This window comes from Onthophagus taurus, chromosome 2 (genome assembly GCF_036711975.1).
Source record: "Onthophagus taurus isolate NC chromosome 2, IU_Otau_3.0, whole genome shotgun sequence".
In the NCBI taxonomy this organism is placed as follows: Eukaryota; Metazoa; Arthropoda; class Insecta; order Coleoptera; family Scarabaeidae; genus Onthophagus; species Onthophagus taurus.
The window spans coordinates 26,381,048-26,405,599 of NC_091967.1; the positions used below are offsets into that span (position 1 = coordinate 26,381,048).

General features: G+C 34.5%; 2 protein-coding genes and 1 non-coding gene across 4 annotated transcripts in view; 2 read left to right on the forward strand and 1 right to left on the reverse strand.

The window, feature by feature from the left end:
- LOC111417320 (uronyl 2-sulfotransferase-like) lies at window positions 1-24,200 on the forward strand. 2 transcript variants are annotated; one of them, XM_023049552.2, is made up of 5 exons: window positions 1-560; window positions 13,596-13,753; window positions 23,412-23,588; window positions 23,642-23,808; window positions 23,867-24,200. In XM_023049552.2, exons 1-5 carry the CDS (start codon window positions 210-212, stop codon window positions 24,001-24,003), a joined length of 990 nt encoding a protein of 329 aa, XP_022905320.2. In that variant the 5' UTR covers window positions 1-209; the 3' UTR covers window positions 24,004-24,200. The 2 variants fall into 2 exon arrangements, with proteins under 2 accessions (XP_022905320.2, XP_071050675.1); XM_071194574.1 differs by lacking the exon at window positions 1-560 and adding an exon at window positions 618-1,993.
- Window positions 858-1,047, forward strand: LOC111417325 (U2 spliceosomal RNA). The gene has a single exon (XR_002706676.2). It is a non-coding gene; the product is annotated as a U2 spliceosomal RNA (small nuclear RNA).
- The window catches only part of LOC111417319 (obg-like ATPase 1), a 40,637-nt gene continuing 39,925 nt past the window's right edge, over window positions 23,841-24,552 (reverse strand). The window contains exon 10 of the mRNA XM_023049550.2: window positions 23,841-24,444. Coding sequence (XP_022905318.1) covers window positions 24,211-24,444 — 234 coding nt within the window. The 3' untranslated portion in view covers window positions 23,841-24,210. The remainder of the gene's footprint in view (window positions 24,445-24,552) is intronic.

The window sequence follows — 24,552 nt, forward strand, 5'->3', positions numbered from 1 at the left end:
TCCTTTCTGCAGACAAAGTCGGTTTCATTTCACTTTCATTTCGGCGAGAGCAAAAAGAACATTGGGAGTTGTCCGGATGGGTAGGAGAGGTCCCAATACAAAATGAACAGAACTTACCTTTCACCTTTACATTGTCGGTTTCTATCGTCAAGAGTGAAGATCAGAATAACGTGGTGCGCGAGGCTGAAAAATATTGCTATAACAATAAAATGCGGGTGAAAACGACAGCGTTGAGCGTGCCAATTTTTTTATTTGTGGTGTTATTTGTGAACTTTGCTTATAAGAAGCCGAACGTGATGGTGGATATTAAAACAACCACAAACGAAATGGTTATGATTCATAGGGAATTTACAGCACCGCCGTTTAGGCACGTTACAAAGTCGCTGGATGAACTTGGACCTATGGATGATACAAATTCTTATATTTTATTTTTTAACCGAATTCCGAAAAGTGGATCAGAAGTTTTGGTCATTTTAATACAATGGTTGCAGGGACCTAATAATTTTCGACACGTTCGATTAAAGGATGAGAATAAATCTAGGGTTAATCAAAAAGAAATGGTAGATATTTTAATATTTATATCTATATACTAAACAATTATTTAATTTCTATTAAATCATTAGATAATATATTTTTAGGTTTAACCTCAATTTTAATAATTATGATAAATAGTTAAAACGAAAAATATAAAAACGTGTACATACTTTTTTATTTGAAATCATTCGTTATGGTAGATGGAATCTTTAAAATTTACCCTTCGTGTGTTGCGCTAGTGGCTCCTAGGGGGTAGTTTTTGAGTCTTATTATAGCCGTTATGAAGATTTGGACTAATAGATGTGTGTTTGGACGGTTAAGGTATCGCTTCTCGGCCTATGGCTAAGATCAAAGTGTAGTATCTGTTCTTATCAGCTTAATATCTGATACGCTCCGCATGCGGAGCCAGTATATTAAACTGATTTTTGGGAATTGACAGAAGGTAGGGGCTTGCTCCACTTCCGTCACGGGTTGGCCTTGCATTGCAGTACAGCAAGGATCGGCCCACATTTTATTAATTGAAACAAAACCATTCAAGGATTTAGGAAGTTCTAATAATTATTTAGTTACAACATACGCTGGGACGTTATACATCATATAAACTTCATATTTGCAATATACAGGTGTTTAAAAATGTTTCAGCTACAACTTCCAAGCTAGAACAAAGACAAAAAGTTATTTAGTACAGATTTTTTTATTTAACTTTTTCCTAAGTACATACTAAATTATTATATCGAGATTTTACTGTACCTTTAATATGGCCTTGTAAACCTTCTAATATGTTGATATGGCCTTCATAGTTTACGTTTTCTTCTTTTCGCAAAGATTTTGCGGACGCCTGATTTTTCTGCTTGTTGCACACGGCGCGGCGTGTGTCGGCTTCGACGCAGAAATTATAACAATGGGGTCCAATTTTAATGCCTAAAATTTCCATTACAGGTAACATCCTATTATTGTACCACACATACTGTAATTTGGGTCACAATATCCAAAACTTCGCCTTGCCACTAGATTTTGTTTTAGGGACCACCGCTCAGATTGTGGAGAAGCTCTCATTGCGATTTTAAATATATGCACCGTATGAGAAGATTGTCACACTTCCTCGAAAAAGGTTATTTATACTAAAACTTGCCCAAATTTTGGATTTAGTAAACCGTAGTTACTTTTAATAATCCATAATAGTTCAGTTTAGGCGATTCTCATCGTTAAATAGGGTTTTAGTGAATGAGTAATAGGAAGCAAACACAACGTCGATGCTGTTGTATCGAATTTCTCTAGAAATCCTCAGTAATGAAGTAGTTACCAATAGAAGAGTATTGTTCTTATCGCGACAGGATCACTCAGGATGATAACTAAAGAACTGCGGATGAGAGAAAGTGCTGTACGGTACAAAAATGAATTCGATCTTTTCAAAAACTTTTGTAATACTAGACTTTTGTGACTTATGATGAGTTTTACTGTGAGTATTAAATAAAAACAGTATTTAAAGTATTGAGTGTTTGAAAAATGGCAACAAAATAAATACAAAACGAATAATGAATACATAATCAGTCAAATTTTCTCAGAACCTTATATAAAGAAATTTTTGTACAAAATGTTATTACAGTAGTGTCCGGTAAATTCGTACCCGGATTATAACGTTCAATGGAATATAATGTATGTTTTCTTCTGTCTGATCAAACTTCAATTGCTTATAGTATCACGTCTACCTGATATACCATACGTGACTAAAAAGAGGCCTAATAAACACCCCTACACATACAATCGGTAGATTGATCTTTCTGAATACAACTCTTTTATTTGGTAGGAACAAAAAACTAAAGCAGTATAAATCATATACGAAATTTTCCGCTCTATCCAGTGGTATATAACTTTAGTACACTGCACAAGCACAATGTTAATCACCGTTATGATGCTGTAATCATTTAGATACGCAATAATATGTGGTTTTTATAATTTTTGGGTTGAAAAGAAGAAGAAAACGCAGTTTAGTGCGCTCAATATGGACTAATTCATATTGATAATCAATACGGACTGACGCCGTTCTTCCACTAGCCCGTTATTCAATCAAATAATCACACGAGAATACACCATCTAATTCAAGTCAATAATCAAAGTTAATAATCAAATACCGCAAAGCAAACAAGAGAAACACAAACTATACCCCACTCCATCCTTACAAACCCTCTGGACCCTGCATTAGTGTTATTTTTATTTCCCTTCTAAACCTCCCTACCGAAGAGCACATCCCAACCTTTACCATTAACTCCTTAAATATTTGATAAATTTGGTAGATAAAGCTGATCTTAAAAAATTCTGTTCTATGTAAAGGCGGTGTTGGCGTTCCCTTAAATCTTAGATTAAGATTGTGCACATCGGAGCGAAAAGAAATTTTTCTGAACAAGTATGCAGGCTTTTCTCCAACTAGTAAATTGCGAAACAGCAACGCCGCATGTGTCATTCGTCTCGATTGCATGTTTAACCACCTTATTTCCGACAATTTATAACTTACATGGACCCTTCGCCTCAACCCAAACAATAGATGGGTAATACAGACAGTCAGTATAATTGAAACGTGATAACACTATGCTGTTACATAGTAATCGCTTAGATGCTTCATTTATGTACGCCCGATTAGAATAAATAAGTTTCAGTGAGCTATACGCCTTCTGTAGGCATTTATTAATGTGCAAATCAAATTTTAAATTTTCATCCAAACCTAAGTTTTTCACAGACTTACTAAATACCAACTACTCGTTGTTAATTTTAATTTTGTTTATTAATCGTTGTTTAACTGATTTTGGGCCAAACATCCTTAGTTCTGTCTTTTGTGGGTTGACGCGTAAGCCATGTCCATCAGAAAGCTGAACCAGTCGTTTCAAAAAGAATAGTAAATCTGCGTATCATCCGCAAAGCAATGGGATGTGCAACACCGCAACATATATTTAAAATGCCTTGTATAGATGTTAAGCAATAGAGGGGATAATATTGATCTCTGTGGGCATCTGACTCTTACCAATATAGTATCTGAAAGGTAATCATTTACTGTTACTTGTTGCTCCCTATCTGATAAATAATCTATCAGGAGACTTATTGCTTGTTGACTCAACCCTATATGATTTAATATTGAAAACAACATTTTGTGACTCATTCCATTAAAGGCTTTAGAATAATCAAGCAAGCACAGCACAGTTACCTTTCCATTATCAAATGCCCTCAGAATAACACCCACAATGTTCAACAATGCGGTGGTGCAGCTATGTCCCGACCTGAAGCCAGATTGCACCTCAGGTAGCAATTCATTTGTACAGCACGTGAGAATAATCTTTCGCCGGGACTGAAGTAGCCAGTATGCTTAAGAGATCTCGTGCCATTAAACTTAAAATAGGAAATTCAGAAGCATGAATTTTCCACCATTGTAATATATCTGTGTCTTTATTACACCGAGGCATAGAATAATATTTTTGAAACTCCTGCGTCCATTCTCCTTCGGAAGGCGTATGATTTACTGCATACAAAACATCAAAATCAATTACAAAATCCGCTCTAGAATCTTCTCGTTCCTCCAATGCCGTTACTTTCGAACGTTGGCCTTCTGATTGATGGAAATAGGCGTTGTATACATCTTCAAATCTTTGAATCGAAACTCTTTTAATTCTTGGCTCCATCTTGTCATATCAAAAACTTCTATCGTATGCCGCGAATCGAGAATTAAAATTGCAGCATAAATCTAATTAGTTTTACGATAATGCTTTAATATTTTGCCTCTCGCATCCTGAAAACTAACAATAAGCTGCTCTTCGACAGCGTTTCGATCTGCCTTTCGGTCCCATGCAAATATTTTGCTCTCAATATTATCTATTAGTATTGATACATACAACCACCATAGGTAATTTGACGTACTTCTCTCCTCCGAGTTTCTTGGAAAGTATTTGAAAGTTGATTAGTAATTTATGCGCTTCTTCTAGCAGTATCCATTCTTTGTCCTCAAGAGCATATGGTTTTAAATCAACATTTTGACACAATGCACCAAGTCCATGTCTACCTTCAAGAGGTACTTTCAACATATCATTACTGGAATTCCAGCGTGTAGATACGAAAATATTTACAGAAATGTTGCAGATATTATTTGCAGAAATACTTACCTGCGAGACTCTCGTACGCACCACTAATTATAATATTTAACCCATCAAGTTCTGCAGCATTGCTTCTTATTGAGTGAATAATCCCCTCTATGTCCAAAACCAATTCAAAATTAAATGAATCTTTTGTAATAATATTATGCATATAAAAATTATACCAACCAATGTCAATAGGTACACTCGAGGAGGTTACGCTTGCGAAATACTTATTAATTTGATTCGCATCAGCTAGATGATCAGGAATGCTATTAGTTACACGGGTTATAACTCCACATTTTTTCAACCCAACCCAAGGTTTTGTTTGGGATTGCATACAATAATCAACAAATGCCCATCTTTCTCTCTTTATAGCACCTTTTATATAATTCCTCATATCTTTATAATATTGCCATGATTCATCTAGTCACAGAGTTTTGTCCGTATCATGTAAGAAAGTTATTATCCCGAAAGTGATTTAATGTGCTCAAAAAAAACGCGCCGGTAAAGCTGTTTTCACAAAAAAAAATTGTTTTAAAATCTTGTATTCGATTTTTGTTACGCACCGATGAAAAGAGCATAAAAATTTCCACGTGATTAATACTACTTTACTTTTTTGTTCCTTTAAAAGAGTTGCATTGAGAAAGGTCAATTAACTGACTTTATGTGTAGGGTTGTTTATTAGACGTGTTTTTTGCCGACGTCGATAGATATGTTATTTTCAAACTGATAAAGCTTTTTTTAAATTCGGTTCTACACCGGCTGCACACGGGCTTTTAATTTGATAATTTTGAAGTGTATTTGGTACACGGCGACGTTCTTTATTTTGTTCCACTGTTGATATCAAGATATTGACAGGACAAGAGGGACATGACGAAAAGGTCAGGCTTTCTAGTGGTGTATTTAATATTCCGGTATCTGTAAAGACAACGAAGATATCGCCTTGTAAAATAGGTGGAAAAACAAGAGCAACAGTTTGTTGCTAAGATAGTTGTTGTTGTTGTTGCAAAATTACTAGATGGGCAAAATTTTCAATATGTGACAGGATGGTTGGATGGTAAAATTTCTGAAGAAGCAGTTGAAGGTAATAAACACGACGTTTCTATTGGTTAAACCATGTTTGACCTGAATTAAGGAGAAACTACAGCGATGCTGACATTTTCAATAGGGACGAAACACGAATTCTTTATAAACTTACTTCGCGCAGTATCCTAAAGTTTAAGGGTGAAAAGTATGTAAGAGGTAAACAATCAACATTGCGCTTAGCCGTTTTTTGTGTGCAAATTTAAGTGGCCCTGAACAACGTAAACAGCAACTGCTGCTCACCAAAAGTTGTTACAATTGTAAAATATCAAACAAAAATATTACAACCTATCGAATCAATGTGTAATTCGATGTCTCATAGCACATTACCGTAAAAATCTATTAATAAAATTGATTAGAACGTCGGATGATGGGGAGAAAATCTGTATTGTTTTTGTTGGATTCTATTCGAATGATGGCGCAAGATTGAAATACAGTCAAGAAGTAATTAGAAATTGTTTCTAACATTCAGGTCTCAGTTATAAAATTTTTGAATTTGATAAAGAAGATGAATGACTGTTGCTGAAAGGCTACGACGAAAGAAAAGTAGTAATTATGATACTGTTAAAAATTATCTGATTTGGAAAACTTCATTAATCATGAAAAATATCTCGTTACGTAGGAGGAACCTAGCGATATGGACATCATCGATGATGTATTAAAAAAAGATCACGTCGATCTCGCTGTGCATTTTTACCTACTTATTTGGAAGCTGTGTAAGGTATTAAAACAGTCACTGAATACATGGAACATTCTGAAAATATTAGTGACGATGTTTTAAATTTGCAAATTTGTTGTGTGTGTATTACAATAGAAATAATGCTTTAAAACAAATTCAACTTACTGACTTTATTAAAAAATAAGAAATAGGTATTTGATTCATATGTATATATTTTTATTGTTTCTAAATTGATGCGAAAGACAAGGGGTGATTTTTCAGCAAAAATTAAGAGGGGTCTATCATATAACTTTTTGTTCAAAACCACTTAGATAGAGCCCTCTAAAGATAGGAGAAAAAATTGTTTTTAATTAATAAATCCACTATGGAGGAATTTAAAAGAATGAAATTTGGCAGATAACTGTTGCTAATGAAATGACACCTTTTGATGATTTTTGTAATCCTAAAATGTTATTATAAGGGGGTGAAAAAGTCAACCCCTACAATACTTTGCATCAGAACTTTTTAATGCGTCCACATTTTTCTATTTAAATAGAGGGATTCAATACACAACTTTTTTGTCTCTTGACATTTTCTCTTAAAATTGTCAGTTTGTTCACAAAAAAATAAAATAACACAGGCTCAAGTGAATTAATTCAGAGAATGGTTATTATTAGTTAAAGAAATGAAGTTATGTCAAATTAACAATTTGTTAGTTGTAAAATGTCAAGAGATAAGAAAGTTGCAGATTTCTTCCCTTAACTTTAGAGGGCTATAACTTGGAGGAGAAGGGATTTTGAACAAAAAGTTATATGAAAGACACCTCTTAATTTTCGCTGAAAAATCATCCCTTCAAATCATTCGCATCAATTTAGAAACATCCTGTATATACAGACAACCCCCAGCTTTACAACCCATATTTTTTATGTTAATATTTCATGGCGTTAAAAAGTTGTTACAAAAATTAAAGGGGTTGTAAATTTCATCCCCTTAGAACGTATTAATCAGTATTAACCAGAAGTTTTTTTTGAAGTTTTAGAATGTATTAACCAGAAGAACCTTAGAAGGTAGTAGATTGAAAATAAAGTATTAACCAGTAGTACATACATACAAAATTTCAAATTCTACGGTTTACTTATAGCCGAAATAAAAGATAAAATGTAAATTTTTGGCTCAACTTTGACAGCTCATAGCTCAAAAACAAAAGAGTTGCGACCCTATGTTTATATAAAAAACTTACGTCCTAGTAAAGTTTCTCGATTAAAAACTGAACCACCCTGTATACAGGGTGTGTCAAATGTCCGGAATATAGCCAATAACTTCGCCATTTGTGATTTTAAAGAAAAATGTTTCAAATACAAGTTTCTTTATTAATCGTGGTGCACTTTTTGGCGATATTTGCTTGTTTGTATTGTTTTTGTTTTGTTGCTATGGCAATCAACATTGTTATTTTAAAATAACGTCGTATAGACACATCCTACTAAATTTTGAATAAAATGTATGCATTTTTGAATACGATTTTATTCATTTGATTAACCATACCTACTTAAAAATGATATTTTATTATATCTTGCTCCCTGATATAACGTTTTTATGTCGTTTTGATGGCAAAAGGATACGTTATAACCGGAGACCGTGTAAGCGATAAACAGAAGATTTCATTACCGCATCCTTGAATATGTAAAGATAGAAAGATTCGACGTAGTTATTTTTATTTTCACCTGGCATATTCCAAGCTATTACTTCTAGTTTTTTCCGGCTTCTTTCGTTGTGAATTTGTTCAGGCACTTTGTTTTTCTTTCTGATGTCTTTTTGGCTCATTCAACGTGATTTATTTCTTTTGTGTTTTTAACTTTCTTAAGCTAGCTACAAATATATCCTTATGGATTATAAAATATCCTATCCTTATGCAAATATGAGTCTTAAAATGGCAACGCAACTTCTGGGATATAGTGCAGTTTTCCGACTAGTTTCTGATTTCTTTATATCAAGCTGCGTTTGGGCTCCTCTCTTTATTTGGCATCATCCAAGCTTTTGAATTATTTCTGCGTTCCTTACTTTTCCTCTGGCATCTTTCCTTATTACTTCGTTTGGTCATTTTTCTTTTCTTTCTTATATCTTTTTGACTCGTTAAATGTAATTGACTACCTCATCGTCTTCATCCTTTTTAATTATGTCTTTTCTCTCTTTTTTTGTTCTTTACCCTCATCTTTCTAGTTTTCGTCCTTTTTGATGTTTTTCTAGGGCGTTTTCCGCGTGGAACGTTTTCTGAGGCAATGATACTTTCTAAAAAGTAGTCGCACTTGATCAACCATCGTTTTTGAAACGGTTTATGTGCTCCGTTTACTTTTCTTATTGACCAATTTTTGTTTAGTAACGTAATAACGATTCTTCAAGTCGGAAGGTCACAATTTTTCCCGTGTAAAATGAATGTAAAAAATTTTATTATTCGTGGGAAACAATATTTACTAAAAATGGGTTATCTTTAATTAATAGTCCGGCGCTAAGTAGCTTCAAGGTATTCCCAATTTACTTATAGATGAGTTTAGGATTTCAATTCTATCATCACATAAAATTGGTCTATACACCTCATATCAACCATAAACCTTGTATCATCATGATATAACATCACGTTCGAACAATATTCGCTCGATAGATATAGACCCAAATCATTGCCATTATATTTTTATTTGTGGAGTCATATAAAGATATGGTAGAAATCTCAGTGGTTGAGGTGACATTGAGTTAAAAGAGCAGTTTCAAATAATGCTGGGTCAATTGAATTGGAGGCACTGGAGGATAGTTTAAATCAGGCTTTGAATATTACAGGTCATCTACGGTCTAGGGTGATAGGGAACCCGTTAATATCCGCATTGCCACATATACACAAATCTATAATCTTGGATAAAGTACAGTTACAATAGCAACAACTTCAATCAATGCAATCTGATTTCAAATCTATACACAATTCAGTGAATTATGATTACACTATGTATGAAGAGTGAAATAATAAGATCGAAAAGTAGGAGGAAAAGAAGAAGAATCAAAACGATCTACCGGAAGGGAAAATTGAAACTTCGGAGCAATACTTGTATCAATCAAGAAGTAAAGTGAAAAGGTTTCACATCTAAAGTAAATCAAAGTTATTATAATTGCAAATTTAAAATTTTATGTGAACTTTTCGTTTTCTAATGATCGGCATTCTACAACCTCTTAGATCTATAGATCGATATTCTGCCTTATTGTTATAGTTAAAGAGTGTTAGTGTTATTAATTCATTGGGTATATGAAATTACTTTAAAAGATCAAGGCTACAATTTGATAAAAAATCCAAATTTATCTGGACATAAACCAAACTGATTCTTACCATCTTCACACTCAATCTAGCCTTATCACACATAACCTTTTTCTAAACTTTCCAACCATTGAGAGTTGGATAATTTCAAAATATGTATTTCCCTTAATTTCTTCTATTTCTTGTTCAAGGAGTTTATTAGTTATGTATAATATTTGAAATTACTGGAAAAACACTTTTAATTTGTCACTGCTCTGGCAGGATCTATGGTACCCCAGTAATTTTAAAAGTCATACAATTTTTTTTGTATCATTAATTTTACAATTTCTATGTCTGCCGCAAAAAATAATCTTTATGGCACTTATTTTCAATTATAAAATTGAAAGAGACTCTTTTTAAAAATAATCCAAGAAGCTTAAAAACTAGTAGGGGAAAGAAGGCGAATATCGACCGCCGTTAAATATCGATCACTAAATTTTAAAGACAACTACGAGATTTAACAAAATAAAGGAGTACGTCCCAGCTAGCGTTGGAGCAATTGACTTTGTCGGCCAATCCTTTAATAGTTGGCGAGAGTGTAAACATCAGTTTATTTTATATAGTTTTCTTATTAAATTTGGTGTACTTATCTTAAGGTAAGATATATATATCTTTTTAGCGTGAGTTTAGTTTTTAATTTTACAATTGAATACTAATTATTTCCTAACATAATTCTGTGCGAATAAACAAAATGTGATGGCATTCCCTTTCTACAGATGCCAAGTTTAAAATATATTCGGAAAAGCACACGTTCTGCATGGTCGGAAGAGAACATGCAACATGCCATGGAATCTATCAAAAACCAAACCTTAGCAATACGAAAATCTGCACAAATGTTTGATGTGCCTTACGGAACCTTGCAAGATCGCTTAAGAGGTCGTTTTTCTGTAAAAAAGTACAAATTAGGAAGAAACCCCGTCTTTAGTGTAGAGCAAGAGTCAGAGCTAGCAAGTCATAGTATTAATCTTTCTAAAGTATTTTATGGATTAACTGCTAAATCAATCCGGGAACTCCCCTACGAGTTTGCAGAGGCAAATAAGCTCAAACACAATTTCAACAAACAGAAACGTATATGTGGAAAAGATTGGCTCTACTCCTTCATGGAGAGAAATCCAACTTTAACCTTTCGGAAACCTGAGGCTACCAGTCTAAACCGCATTTTAGCGTTCAACAAAAAAGAGGTGACTATTTTTTACGACAATTTGGAAAAACTGTACAGCCAACATAAATTTGAAACTCATCGTATTTTTAATGTTGATGAATCAGGGATAAGTAATGTGCAAAATCCTAGTCGCATTGTTGCCAATAAAGGGCAGAAGCGAGTGGGGAAAGAGGTCAGTTAGTGACTGTCGTTATCGCAATGAGCGCTGCTGGCTTCTACATCCCCCCAATGTTTATATTCAAAAGGGAGAGAATGAAAGAAGCGTTAGAAAGAAATGGACCAGCAAGCGCTATTTACTGATGTTCTAAGTCTGGATGGATCACGGAATGTCTTTTCACTGAATGGATCAAGCATTTTGCTAGGTTCACAAAACCTACCAAAGAAGATATAGTTTTGTTAATTTTGGACAATCATGTTACTCATTCTAACTTAGGTACATACAATTTCTGCAGAGATAACGGCATGAAGGTTGTTTCAATTCCACCCCACACATCACAAAAACTTCAGCCTTTAGACGTTTGTTTTTTTGGCCCACTAAAGATTGTCTATGGGCAAGAATGTAATAGGTATATAAAAGCCAAGCAACACGAAAAAATTTTGCAAACCGACATCGCAGAATTATTCAAGAATGCTTATAATAAAGTAGCAACGGTGGAGAAAGGAGTAAAGGCTTTCAATCGTTTTGTTTTTAGTGATGATGAATTTACGCCAGTTAATTTTTATCAACGCCAGTTAAAGGAGAACTGGAAAAGAAGGAAAATGAAGAAAAATCCCGCGAAGAGAGTTAAGCAGTGTCTAGGTCAACAACACTGCTTGAAAGGAAAGCAGTGTCGGAAGATTTCCGATGAAGATGAAACATGTAGGATATGTCATGATTTTGGAAGAAACAATGAATTATGGTGGAGATGTCACTCATGTGGGGGTTGGACTATATTTGCAACAAATGTTAATTGTTTTAAGTTTCCTTTTTTCAAAATAAAAAATGTTCTTTACATTCGTTTTTAATAAATATCTTGTAGAAATACCCGATCGATATTAGCCGACCACGTGGTCGATTTTAGCCGACAGATCGATATTATTCGCCAAAATAATGATTGAGTAAGACATTTTTCCATAAACCTGCAAGCCGTTTATCTTCGTCATTTTAAAAGGAAAGTCATTGTAACTGTTGATGCTTAAATGGTCGATATTTGTCTCCTTTCCCCTATAACCTAACTTCAAACATTCGTTTTATTGTATTTCCAGTTCTACAGCCTTGGGTTGGCTTTAGCCTGCTTCAGAACATCCTTCCAGTCTTTCTTATGGGCCCTCCTTTTCCATGTTCTTATTTCCATAAGGTATTGAACCCTGTGTCGGTGTGATGTGCACGTATACTTAGATTTAGGGACGTTTATGACGAGTCCCATACTTAATGCAGCCTTTTTCAGATTGATAAATGCTTCTTATATCTCTCGTTGCATTCTCCTAATAATCACTGTATCGTTCGAGTACGCCATTACTTGTACTCTTATTTTATAGATGGTTCATTTCAGTTTCAGCAGATTGCAAGACAAAGCAACTCTTTGTCTTTGTCTTCTACTCGTATTAAATGGGTCTGACAGTTCAGCCCATTCTCCAATTACTCAAAATGTTTGAGTCTCTTTCATTGTGTATTTTCCCATTTCTACCAGGAAGCTTGATATCCCAAATTCCAACATTGCTGAGTATAACTTTAGTGTATTAACCATGTCGTAAGTTTTTTTGAAAACCACGAAGATATAATGACAGTTGCCATCAAATTCATGTGTCTTCTCAAGTATCTATCAATTATCTTGTCAAGTACTACCTATAGGGATATGCTGTATTCAGCAAAGTTATTTTGAACATTCCTTAACCACCTCAACAAATATTATTAAGTAAGTTTGGAGAAAAAATCATCACTTTGAAATCAGCGACATCTTGCAACATTAAAATTTGCTATAACCTAACATCAAATATTCATTTATAACCCCCAAAAAGTTTCATTTCTTCATTCCAAATTGTTTGCGCGAAAGTAGTCTGTATTTTCCGCTAAAAAAATGTATATACGATAAAATAATTAGTTAAAAAAATTTATTTGTTGGAAAGAGAAAACCAGAACGTTCGTTATTGCTCGGAATGCACTCCGTGCATCATCTCTCCTTTTATGATCTCACGAGTCCTTGAGGATTCTTGACATAGCACGCGATCTTAGACAAAAATTTCGAAATCACTTTGAAAAGAGTGAGAAATAACCGTTCTGTGAAAACGGTATTTTCTAATCATAATAGAAACAGGTTACCTCAATGAGTAATCTGTTACTTATCCAAAGTGTGAGAAAATTGGTACAATTAATTGACCCATTATACGTGATTAATTGTTTAATAACAAGAAGTTGCGCAATAACTTTGAATTGGAAAGAGAAATCAAATAGTTTCTTTAAAAATGAATTGTTCCACACGAATGATTTCGGTCTTTTTTAAATAAAATAAGATTTATACCTTGATTCGACCTACATTTTGTTGCAGAATTAACATTTTTTTAAAACTTAAATTAACCTGTTTTATTTACTTTCATCTAACGAGAGAGAAAATCATTTCCGGAACGCCGAGAAATGTCAATCCTAAATTCGATTACCTTTCAATAAATGAAAGTGTTTGGACTCTATATAGATCATTTTATGTATATTTTAACATTTTCGTTTTGCAGAAAGATCTCGTTGATTTGGTGGAGAAAAGGGCTAGAAACGATGCGGTACCTTTATGTTTCGATAAACCAATTCACTTCGTCAATTTCAGCGTTTTTGATGGACAATCGCCGACGTATATTAATTTAATACGTGATCCTGTTGATAATTTTGTAGCCAGGTATTCAATTTTTAATATTTATTTATTTTTATTTAAGTTTAATCTCGTTTTACCGTATTATATCAAGACAGACTCGTGTATTAATTAACTTAAATCACGAAAAGCGATAACATTCATTCAAGTTTTATGTTTTTATCAATACGAGTTTAAAATTCTAAACTGCAATATGTCATTCTTTATCAAGAAATGATGTAAATATTGTGCAATGTTATTAGATAAACAAAAAAAAAATAGATAATTTTAGTCACTTATAGAATTTCAAGTACTTACCTTAAAATTTAGAAATTGTGTTTAAAACTCAAGGTGTAGCCTACCACAAATACATGGAATTGGTAAGAATTATGTCGTTATATTTATGCTTTTATTTTTGATGAACACTATTTCACTTGAAGGTATACCTGATAGATGGGGTTACATCGTAGTTGTAGTAAAAATATCGGATGGGTTTGGGATTTCCATTATTTTTAACGTTTTTAGGTCCACTTTTACCATCCTCCTGATAAACTATCTAAGGGATAATTACCAAGGTTACAGCGGTTTTTAAGCGCTCTCATTGGCAAAAGGCCGATTGTACAATATACCGATAAACTTCCCGACAGCGTTATCTGGCAGATAAGTTAGTTTGTACTGTATTACAATGTACGAATATTTTTGTCAGTGAGATTATCGGCAGGATAACATATCGGGTACTCTGCGGTGCCGATAAGATACTTATCCGTCAGATATTTATGGTTACCAAGGTTTTTATATAAAAACTTTGTATGGTTACTGCATAGGTTAACCTATAACAGTGGTGTCCATAACGTCGACCGCAAAGCAGTTTTGAGTCGATCGCCAAGAAAATCATGAATCTGAAATATCTATATCTGGGCCTCAGAGCAAAAAAAAAGGGAAGGTTGCCCTTCGGTCGATCTTGGCAAGACATTTATACAAAAAGTCGATTTTGATCAAAAATTAGTGGACACCACTGCTCTAAATCGATTAAACATCAAAAATGTAGATTTTCGAAAATTAACTCAATCATAACTCAAAAACTAAAAGCGATGGAGAAATACTTTTTATACATAAAACCTTAGTAATGGGCGATAAAGACTAGACCCATAAAAAGATTGAACCTAATTATTACCATTTTTTATTTATAAGCTCTAAACCGATTAAACATCAAAATTGTTGATTTTCGAAAATTATCTCAATCATAACTCAAAAACTAAAAGCGATGGGGAAATACTTTTTATACATAAACCCTTAGTAATGGGCGATAAAGACTAGACCTATAAAAAGATTGAACCCAATTATTACCACTTTTTATTTATAAGCTGTAAACCGATTGAACATCAAATTGTTGATTTTCGAAAATTATCTCAATTATAACTCAAAAACTAAAAGCAATGGGGAAATACTTTTTATACATAAACCCTTAGTAATGGGCGATAAAGACTAGATCCATAACAAGATTGAACCCAATTATTACCATTTTTTATTTATAAGCTCTAAATCGATTAAACATCAAAATTGTTGATTTTCGAAAATTAACTCAATTATAACTCAAAAACTAAAAGCGATGGGGAAATACTTTTTATACATAAAACCTTAGTAATGGACCATAAAGACTAGATCCATAAAAAGATTGAACCCAATTATTACCATTTTTTATTTATAAGATCTAAACCGATTAAACATCAAAATTGTTGACTTTCGAAAATTAACTCAATCATAACTCAAAAACTAAAAGCGATGGGGAAATACTTTTTATACATAAACCCTTAGTAATGGGCGATAAAGACTAGATCCATAACAAGATTGAACGCAATTATTACCATTTTTTAATTATATGCTCTAAATCGATTAAACATCAAAATTGTTGATTTTCGAAAATTAACTCATTCATAACTCAAAAACTAAAAGCGATGGGGAAATACTTTTTATACATAAACCCTTAGTAATGGGCGATAAAGACTAGATCCATAACAAGATTGAACCCAATTATTACCATTTTTTATTTATAAGCTCTAAATCGATTAAACATCAAAATTGTTGATTTTCGAAAATTAACTCAATTATAACTCAAAAACTAAAAGCGATGGGGAAATACTTTTTATACATAAAACCTTAGTAATGGACCATAAAGACTAGATCCATAAAAAGATTGAACCCAATTATTACCATTTTTTATTTATAAGATCTAAACCGATTAAACATCAAAATTGTTGACTTTCGAAAATTAACTCAATCATAACTTAAAAACTAAAAGCGATGGGGAAATACTTTTTATACATAAACCCTTAGTAATGGGCGATAAAGACTAGATCCATAACAAGATTGAACGCAATTATTACCATTTTTTAATTATATGCTCTAAATCGATTAAACATCAAAATTGTTGATTTTCGAAAATTAACTCATTCATAATTCAAAAACTAAAAGCAATGGGGAAATACTTTTTATACATGAAACCTTAGTAATGGACCATAAAAACTAGATCCATAAAAAGATTGAACTCAATTATTACTATTTTTTATTTATAAGCTCTAAATCAGTGGTGGCCATAACGTCGATCGCCAAGAAAATCATGAATCTGAAATATCTATATCTGGGCCTCAGAGCAAAAAAAAGGAAGGTTACTTTAACCCTTCGGTCGATCATGGCAAGATATTTATATAAAAAGTCGATCTTGATCAAAAATTAGTGGACACCACTGACATATACCTATATGTACGATGTGTCAGTTGTCTGTCGTGAACATTTTTTTAAACAATAATTATTGTCAAAATCATAATTCAAACTTCAAAGAAAGACGTTAGCGTTACTAATCTACGGCATAAATCATTAGATATGGTAATCCTAACGACAAAAACAGTTTATACAACAGGAAATATCTTTATCCTCCTGATAAGTTTATCGGCCGGATAGATATCAGGTAGATTTATCGGTATATTGTACACCAGACAAGAGAAGAACACTAAGAGCACCAATTTATCTATCGAATAAATTTATCAAGAGGTGGTAAAAGTGGGCATTAGTATCATAAAGTAAATTTTTATACTTGATTAAACTAAGTATTTTGAATCTATATTACGAGTTGAGTTAAAGAAATTTTGGTATTTCTCTTTAATTTAAAACCAACGAAGATGCTTGTAAACATAATCTAATAAAACAGGAGCGGCTTTGCAAAAATGTTACCAATTGTGTACCTTAGAACAATAACATGTTTGTACCTTGGACCAGTCCAAAGTATTAATTAATCAATTAACACACTGTACATGTAACTAACGTGTACCATAATGGTAAAAGAAAAATCCTAAATTTAGTTTAAGTGTGACTTTATGTTTTTAGAAAATGCCACCAAGTAAAGTATGTAGGCAATAAGCGACAACCGGTCAATAAAAGAAATTTATCATAGGCAGTAGAAGATGTTCTTGTTCACAAATTCTCTGTTGGCCAAGTCGCTGTAAATCACCAAATTGCTAAGAGAACACTACTTCGTCATTTGAAAAGTCATCTATTAAAGGGTGATGACGTTTTTAGATACCGTTCAAATATAACAAACAAGCGAATTTTCTCTGATACAGAGGAACATCTATTAGTAAATTATATAACAACAGTTGCTGATTTACATTATGGTATCCCGATACAAGCTCCGAGCTCTTGAATCTGGTAGCAGTCGGTTAGGAAACCGTCTCCTATAATAATAATAATATTTATTCATGCTAAACCAATTGGTATACAGTCGTCTCCGTAATATGTAACATATAGACATAAATCTAGTCTAAATAAAATATAGAAATACAGAGTCAGTGCTTAAACACAAAACAAAGACAAATCTAGACCGGTGAGTCCAAAAGCTCTTCAATATCAAAATAAGCCTTATCAACTAGGAACTTTTTTAGGCGCCTTAAAAGAACGTCTAAAGATAGCTCTCTCTCTTAGCTGTGTAAAACATTAAACAATTGAATACAATAATAGTTTCCACCATTTTTGATCGATCCAATCGGATCCTATTTTACCGTATGTGGTCATGTTGCCGGGTTCGATATGTGTGTAATTGGTCATTTTTCGTTTGTAAATCCATATTGTTTGTAATATATTTAATGCATTCTAGAATATACAGACATGGAAGCGTCATACACCTAAGCTGTCTAAAAGTTTCTCTGCAATTGTCGCGATATCCCAGACCGCCAACTATTCTTATTGCTCTTTTTTACATCCCGACGATTCGCTTAGGCATACTAGAGTGGCCCCAGGCTATTAGTCCATAAGTGATATGAGATTGTAGCTGTGAGAAGTATACTGTTCGCAGCGCATGGGCGGAGATAGTGACAGATAGTTGGCCCAGCAAAAAAACAGCAGAACTCAGTCTACCGGCTAGCTTATCCCCATGCTCAGCCCATATCAGGGCCGAGTCCAGATATAAACCCAGAAACTTGCATTCGGGAACAGGTTCCACCTGGTCATCTGTGCACAAGGTGAAGACCAGGTTAAGTGTCTTACTTGCTTTTGAGGTTATTACTATTAAACCAAAGCTTAGCTAATTCAAATATTGTACCGCTGTAGCCACTTTCAAAACAGAGCTTCGACTAATAAATGTAGTATCATCAGCATACAACATACAAGCATTTTCACCTAGTACATTAGGTCATTGATATAAATGAGAAATAAAATAGGACCCAATATGGAACCCTGTGGCACACCGAATTTGCACAAATTTGACATACTGTTTACGGTTGGACAAATAGGACGATATTAAGCCGCAAGCTTTAGGATATATGTTGTACATGTATAATTTCCTGAAAAGAGCGATGTGAGAAACACAATCAAAAGCCTTTGTTAAGTCAACAAAAGAGACACTGAAACTTCCAAACTGAGTCTTGCTAAACAAACTTTTACATTCAAAATACTGTACTAATTGCTTTTAAGTAGGTGTTCGAAGATTTTTTTTCAAAAAGGTAATCCATAATAGCAGGTCGGAAAGGCAAGCAAGAAACGGAAGGTTGCGGATGAGCACAGGCATTTTCAAGAAAAACGGAAATTTGATCATTTTTTCAGTTTCGTCAAAGATAAAGCTGTATGCTTAATATGCTCAGAGACTGTGTCGACATTAAGAGAATATAACATAGAAAGGCATTACGACACAAAACATGAACAACAATATAAAACCTAACAGGACAACTCCGGATAGATAAGTTTAACCAAATGGAGAAAAACTTGGAAAAACAACAGGCTATTTTTTAAAATCAAGCTATTTTATCAAATATGGCAGTAAAGGCTAGTTTTGTTGTCAGTCAAATACTGGCAAAAAAATGAAACCCTTTGCGGATGGAGAGGTGATAAAAGAATGTTTGACTGAATAGCATTTCCTGACAAAATAAATATTATTTCAAACATTAGTTTATCACCTTAATCATTAAAAATCATAAGATTCACTATTGCAAGGAGAATTGAAGACTTGTCCGAGAACATAGCAACAACGCTTCGTGAACGCATTGCAAAATTCGAATACTGTTCTTTGGCACTTGATGAGAGTTGCGATATTAGCGATACAGCAACTGGCTATATTTTTACGTGGTATTAACACCAAATTTAATATTACCGAAGAAATCAACGAATTTCAATTACGATTCCAAATGTTCAAAGCTGAGAAGACAGCGGTTTCCATGAAATGTTTTCCTCGCCATTTAATATCGATGTGGATACAGTCCCCGAAGATTGTCGAATGGAAGTGATTAACATGCAGAATAATACCGATTTAAAAAATGTATTTTTCTCAGTAAACAACGAAAATTTTTATAAACCTTAAGTCAGCTCAAAGAAATTTCCGCTTTTGACGAAAAATGCAAACCAAATGATGTCTCTGTTCTGAAGTACGTATGTTTGCGAACAATTATTTTCAATCATGAAATTAATCAAAATTGACCATCGATCAAGAATGAGAAACCTGCGTACGTGTATTATTATTATTATTATTATTATTGCTGCCGGGCTGAGGAGAGCGGCCCCTCTCGTTACCGCGACCTATAAGATCTATTGTAACTTTAGCCCTCCAAATGTTTAGGGCAAATGTAGGTCGGTAGGTAACAGGGGTAAGATGTTGTGTCTTAGACGGCCTCTGGCGACGCAATTGCACAGTATATGTTCAGCAGTTTGACTCGTCGTTGCATAGTCGACAAGTATGATCCTCAGCTTGTCCAATGTGGAAGAGGTGGTATTTTAGGGGCGCTTGGCCGGTCAGGTAGCCTGAGAGTGTTCTTAGATCCCCTTTGCTGAGGCATAAAACCTCTTTGGTTTTGTTTTGCGACGGAGTTATCATACTCTTCGCTTGTCTGTGACCTGGAAGTTCTTTCCAGCGTAAGGCTATCTTTGAACCTCCCAGTTGTTGATTATTTCTTTTAGGTGGCTTTTTTGTAGTCCACAACCAGGTTGGGGTCCAATGAAGGGCGTGTTTGCTGCCTCTTTGGCCAGCTTGTCAGCCTTCTCATTGCCCCCCACCATAGGGTAACATCATTGCCCCTAGCGAGTTCTTTCAGGTTGTTGGTACACTCTCTGATCAGTGCGGAGTCACACGTGTAGGCCTGAATTGCATTTAAGGCGGCCCGACTGTCTGTGAAAATGTTTATGGATGCACCTTTTTGTCCCTTCTGTAGCTTCAAAGCGGTGCAGAAGTTTATAGCAAGAACTTCTGCTTGGAAAATTGTTAAGTCCGAGCTGAGGGACAATTTGATGTGGCTATTTGGTCCACTGATGCCCATGCCTACTCCAGATCTTACTGTCTTTGAAGCATCGGTGTACCAGACTAGGGCTCCTCTTTTTAGTTGAGGCCCTCCCTTCGCCAAATCATCCCTGCTTCTAAATATGACCTTATACGGTTGGTTGAAATTGTATTCCGTCGGTATGAGGTCCGTTTTAATTTCAATCAGGTGATTTAGACATGGGTCCTTGAGGATCTCGAGGTGTCCTCTGAGGTTACCCTGCATCAACATAAGTGAAGAAACTGTTTTCAGTGATAAAGCACTTAAGGCTGCCTCCTTTTGTATATATAAATGGAGCGGTATGAGACCGAGTAGGGCTTCCAAAGCAGCCGTCGGACAGGATCTCATTGCACCCGTTATGTTAAGACATGCTAACCGCTGGATTTGTGCCAGCTGTTGTTGTGCTGTCTTATGTTTTGTTTTTGGCCACCAAACCAATGAGGCGTAGGCGACCATGGGTCTCATTATTGCTACGTAAGTCCAAGGAGCCATTCGTGGTTTGAGACCCCAGTTCCTTCCTAGGAGCCTGCGATGGCCTTTTTCCTCACCTTATCTAAGTGTGAGTTCCAGTTTAGTTTACTGTCAAGTATTACGCCTAGGTATTTAGTTTCTGTTTTGAGGTTAATAGTTCTGCTTTCAGTGGAGGGTGCTTTTATTTGTAGCTTCCTTCTCCGAGTGAAAGGGACTATTTCGATTTTATTGGAATTGATGCTGAGCCCATTGCTTCTACACCAAGTACTGGTGAGTAGTAGTGCTTTCTGCATTAGCTGAGTTATGATGGAATCATATTTACCTGGGACTGTGATTACCAGGTCATCAGCATACCCTTGTATCTTAAATCCGTTTTTAGTTAGGGTGTTCATCAACTACCACAATAATAGAGGTGATAGCACTCCCCCTTGGAGGACATCCTCTTAGCGCCTTTATAGTCAGCGACTCGCCTCCCAGACTGGCTGTGATCTGCCGACTTTTCAACATGGCTATACACCACTTGGTTGTCGACGGATGTATGTCTTTTACGTTTAGAGCCTTCTCTATGGATCCATATGAGGCACCTTCTATGTCTGTGAAAGCACATAGGGCTATCTCTTTGGTTACAATTGCCTCCTCTAATGTTCTGGTCAAAGCATGGAAAGCGGTAATTGTTGATTTTGCTTTCTGGTAAGCATGTTGGCTAGGGTGGAGTGGATTAGTGACAAGCACTCCATTCCTAAGATATTGATCGATTACCTTTTCCATCCCTTTGAGGAGAAATGAAGTTAGGCTAATTGGTCTGTATGCCTTGGGGTCCGCGTTTGAACGCCTACCACCTTTAGGTATGAAGACCACCTTTACTTTCCTCCATAGAGTGGGTATATAGCTAAAGCTGTAGCTAGTTACATATAGGGTTATTATTACTGGGAGAAGATCTTCTAAGCCATTTTGCAGAAAAATAGGCAGAATTCCGTCTTCTCCAGGCGATTTTGGGCTTGAAATTAGAAATAGCCTACCTTACTCTGTTGGGTGTGAAAATGTTCCCAGCTGGGGTGTGAAAATGTTCCCAGCTGTGCTGCGAACCCTACCTGATGGACGGGTTATGTCCATTACTTCAGGGTCGGCATCTGCGTGGGGGCACACTTTTGAGGAAGGAAAGTGTGTGCTCAGTAGGAGCTCCAACGATTCCTTAGCATCCTCAGTGTATTTACCATCTTGTTTGCATAGGTGGCCTAGATCAGTGTTGTGATCTTTTGCCAAGATCTTATGACGAGCAACTGTAGGGGTATTGCCTATGCCTCCACAGAAGCTGCGCCAGGTTTTTCGTTTGCCTTTGCGGATGGCCAAGTTATATTCCGTTAGGGCTTTCTTATAGAGATCCCATGTTTGCTCGAGTTTGGAATTCCTGAATAATGTTGGAAATTATGCTGAGTATATTGAAGACTTCATATTTCCTTAGGCATTATTTGATGCTGAAAAAATCGCTTATGTTAATCGTCGTCATGCCTAGATATAGAATTTGGAATGTGTTAAGGGACTGTCGTATATTGCGAATTAAAAACAATAGCCTACCAGTTCATTTATGAAACGCAAAGGAAATAAACATTTGTATATAATGTTCCAGATAATCAATATGATAACAGTCATTCTGCATCCTTTTATAATAGTAATACTTTCAACAATATCGGGTCTGTATTTCGATTTCGATCTGTGGATGAAGATACAATTTTAAGCTTGGTGATGAATATGTTAAAACTTACACTTCCGCTTACTTTACCATACATATGTCATATACTCAATTGTTGTATCGAGGAGAAATATTTTCCTTCTTCTTGGAAAATGGCGTATGTAATCCCTCTGCCTAATAAAGATGCGCCTGTAACATATAGTGATGTTCGTTCTATTAGCATATTGCCTGCGTTTAGCAAGATTTTGGAAAAAAACAATTAGCGTTAAATTAAGAGAACATTTAGTACATTATAACATTTTACCTGAGTGTCAGTCAGGTTTTGTACCTGGGCGTAGTTGTACTACGGCTCTTTTAAATATAACTGATGATTTGCTTAGAATTAGGGATCTGGGTGATTGTGGTATTTTGGTTTTATTAGATTTTACCAAGGCATTTGATTCAATTAGTCACCAATTGCTTGTATCAATTTTAAACTAGATTGGGTGTCATCATTCTTTCCTAGACTTAATTAAATCTTATTTAAGTAATAGGCATCAATGTGTCAAGTTGGGTGGTTCGGTTTCTAATCCTTTACATGTTAATAAAGGTGTTCCACAGGGATCAATATTGGATTGATCAATCTTGTATGAAAATCTGGCTGCCTACCTTACAGTTCTTTATTGAAATTATTCATTTAGGACATAATCAATAAACAATATAACATGCACATAATAATACATGTAAAGATTATTTTAATATCTATTGTTTTTAGATATCAATTTATGTCAACAACAGCAAATCCACAAGATCGTTACGCAAGTTTAACAATGAAAAATCGAATGCCAATAGAAAAATGTATAACAACAAACAACGTAAAGTGTAATCCTATTGATGGAAATCAATATGATTTTTCCATATCTTATTTCTGTGGTAATGATGAAAGATGTGGGTAAGAAACAGCAATTTATACTTAATTAATCATAATTAATCCATTTTTTTTAGATTACACAATAACAAATGGGCGTTAAATACCGCTAAATTAATCGTAGATAAATATTATCCCGTTGTAGGTGTTTTAGATGAATTAAACGCAACGCTTGCCGTACTTGAAAAAAAAATACCATATTTCTTTAAAGGTGTACAAGAAATGTACCACAAGGATCTTTTGGGTAACTTAATGTAAAATATAACCAATAAAAAATGCAGAAATAATTTCTTTATTTCCAGAGCAACACCACATTAATGTAAATGAACGCAAGTTAAAAGTTACAAAGAGTGTTAGAAAATATTTGAAGAGACTATTAATAACGGAATATGAATTTTATGAATGGATAAAATCAAGATTATTTAACGAATTGATTTAATGAAAACGCAACTTTTATTTATAACACTTTGTGCCAAACCAAAGATAAAGCTTTTTATACAAATATTTATTTTAAATCCTTATACATGTAGGATAATTAATGTTTATTGTATTATGACCTTTTTAAATTGCTTTAACAAGACATGCTCGAAAAAAAGAAAATCATATTCAAGTATAAATAAACGAAAACACACATTAGCAGCGTCGATCATTTTTTCTTGGCGTCCTTTAACCCGGCTCCAGCGTTAAATTTAAAGAAAATAATATCTCCATCTTCAACCACATAATTTCTACCTTGTTGTCGATATTTTCCAGCGGCTTTAACCCCCGTTTCTGATCCTTCTTCTTTAAAATCGGCAAACTTCATTACTTCGGCCATAATGAAACCTTTTTCAAAATCGGTGTGAATTTTTCCCGCCGCTTGAGGAGCTTTTGTACCTTTCTGTAAATATTAAAAGCGTTTTTAGTGCCTCTATTACTCAATAGATGTCCAAACGAACGATTTGAAAAGAAAAACTGCTAACGATTCGTCGAATTCTAACACGAAAAG

Coding starts and splice junctions, on each gene's coding strand:
- LOC111417320 (XM_023049552.2), top strand. CDS start 210: ATGCGGGTGAAAACGACAGCGTTGAGCGTGCCAATTTTTTTATTTGTG. Junction 561..13,595: donor GGGTTAATCAAAAAGAAATG/GTAGATATTTTA, acceptor TTCGTTTTGCAG/AAAGATCTCGTTGATTTGGT. Junction 13,754..23,411: donor GTTGATAATTTTGTAGCCAG/GTATTCAATTTT, acceptor TATTGTTTTTAG/ATATCAATTTATGTCAACAA.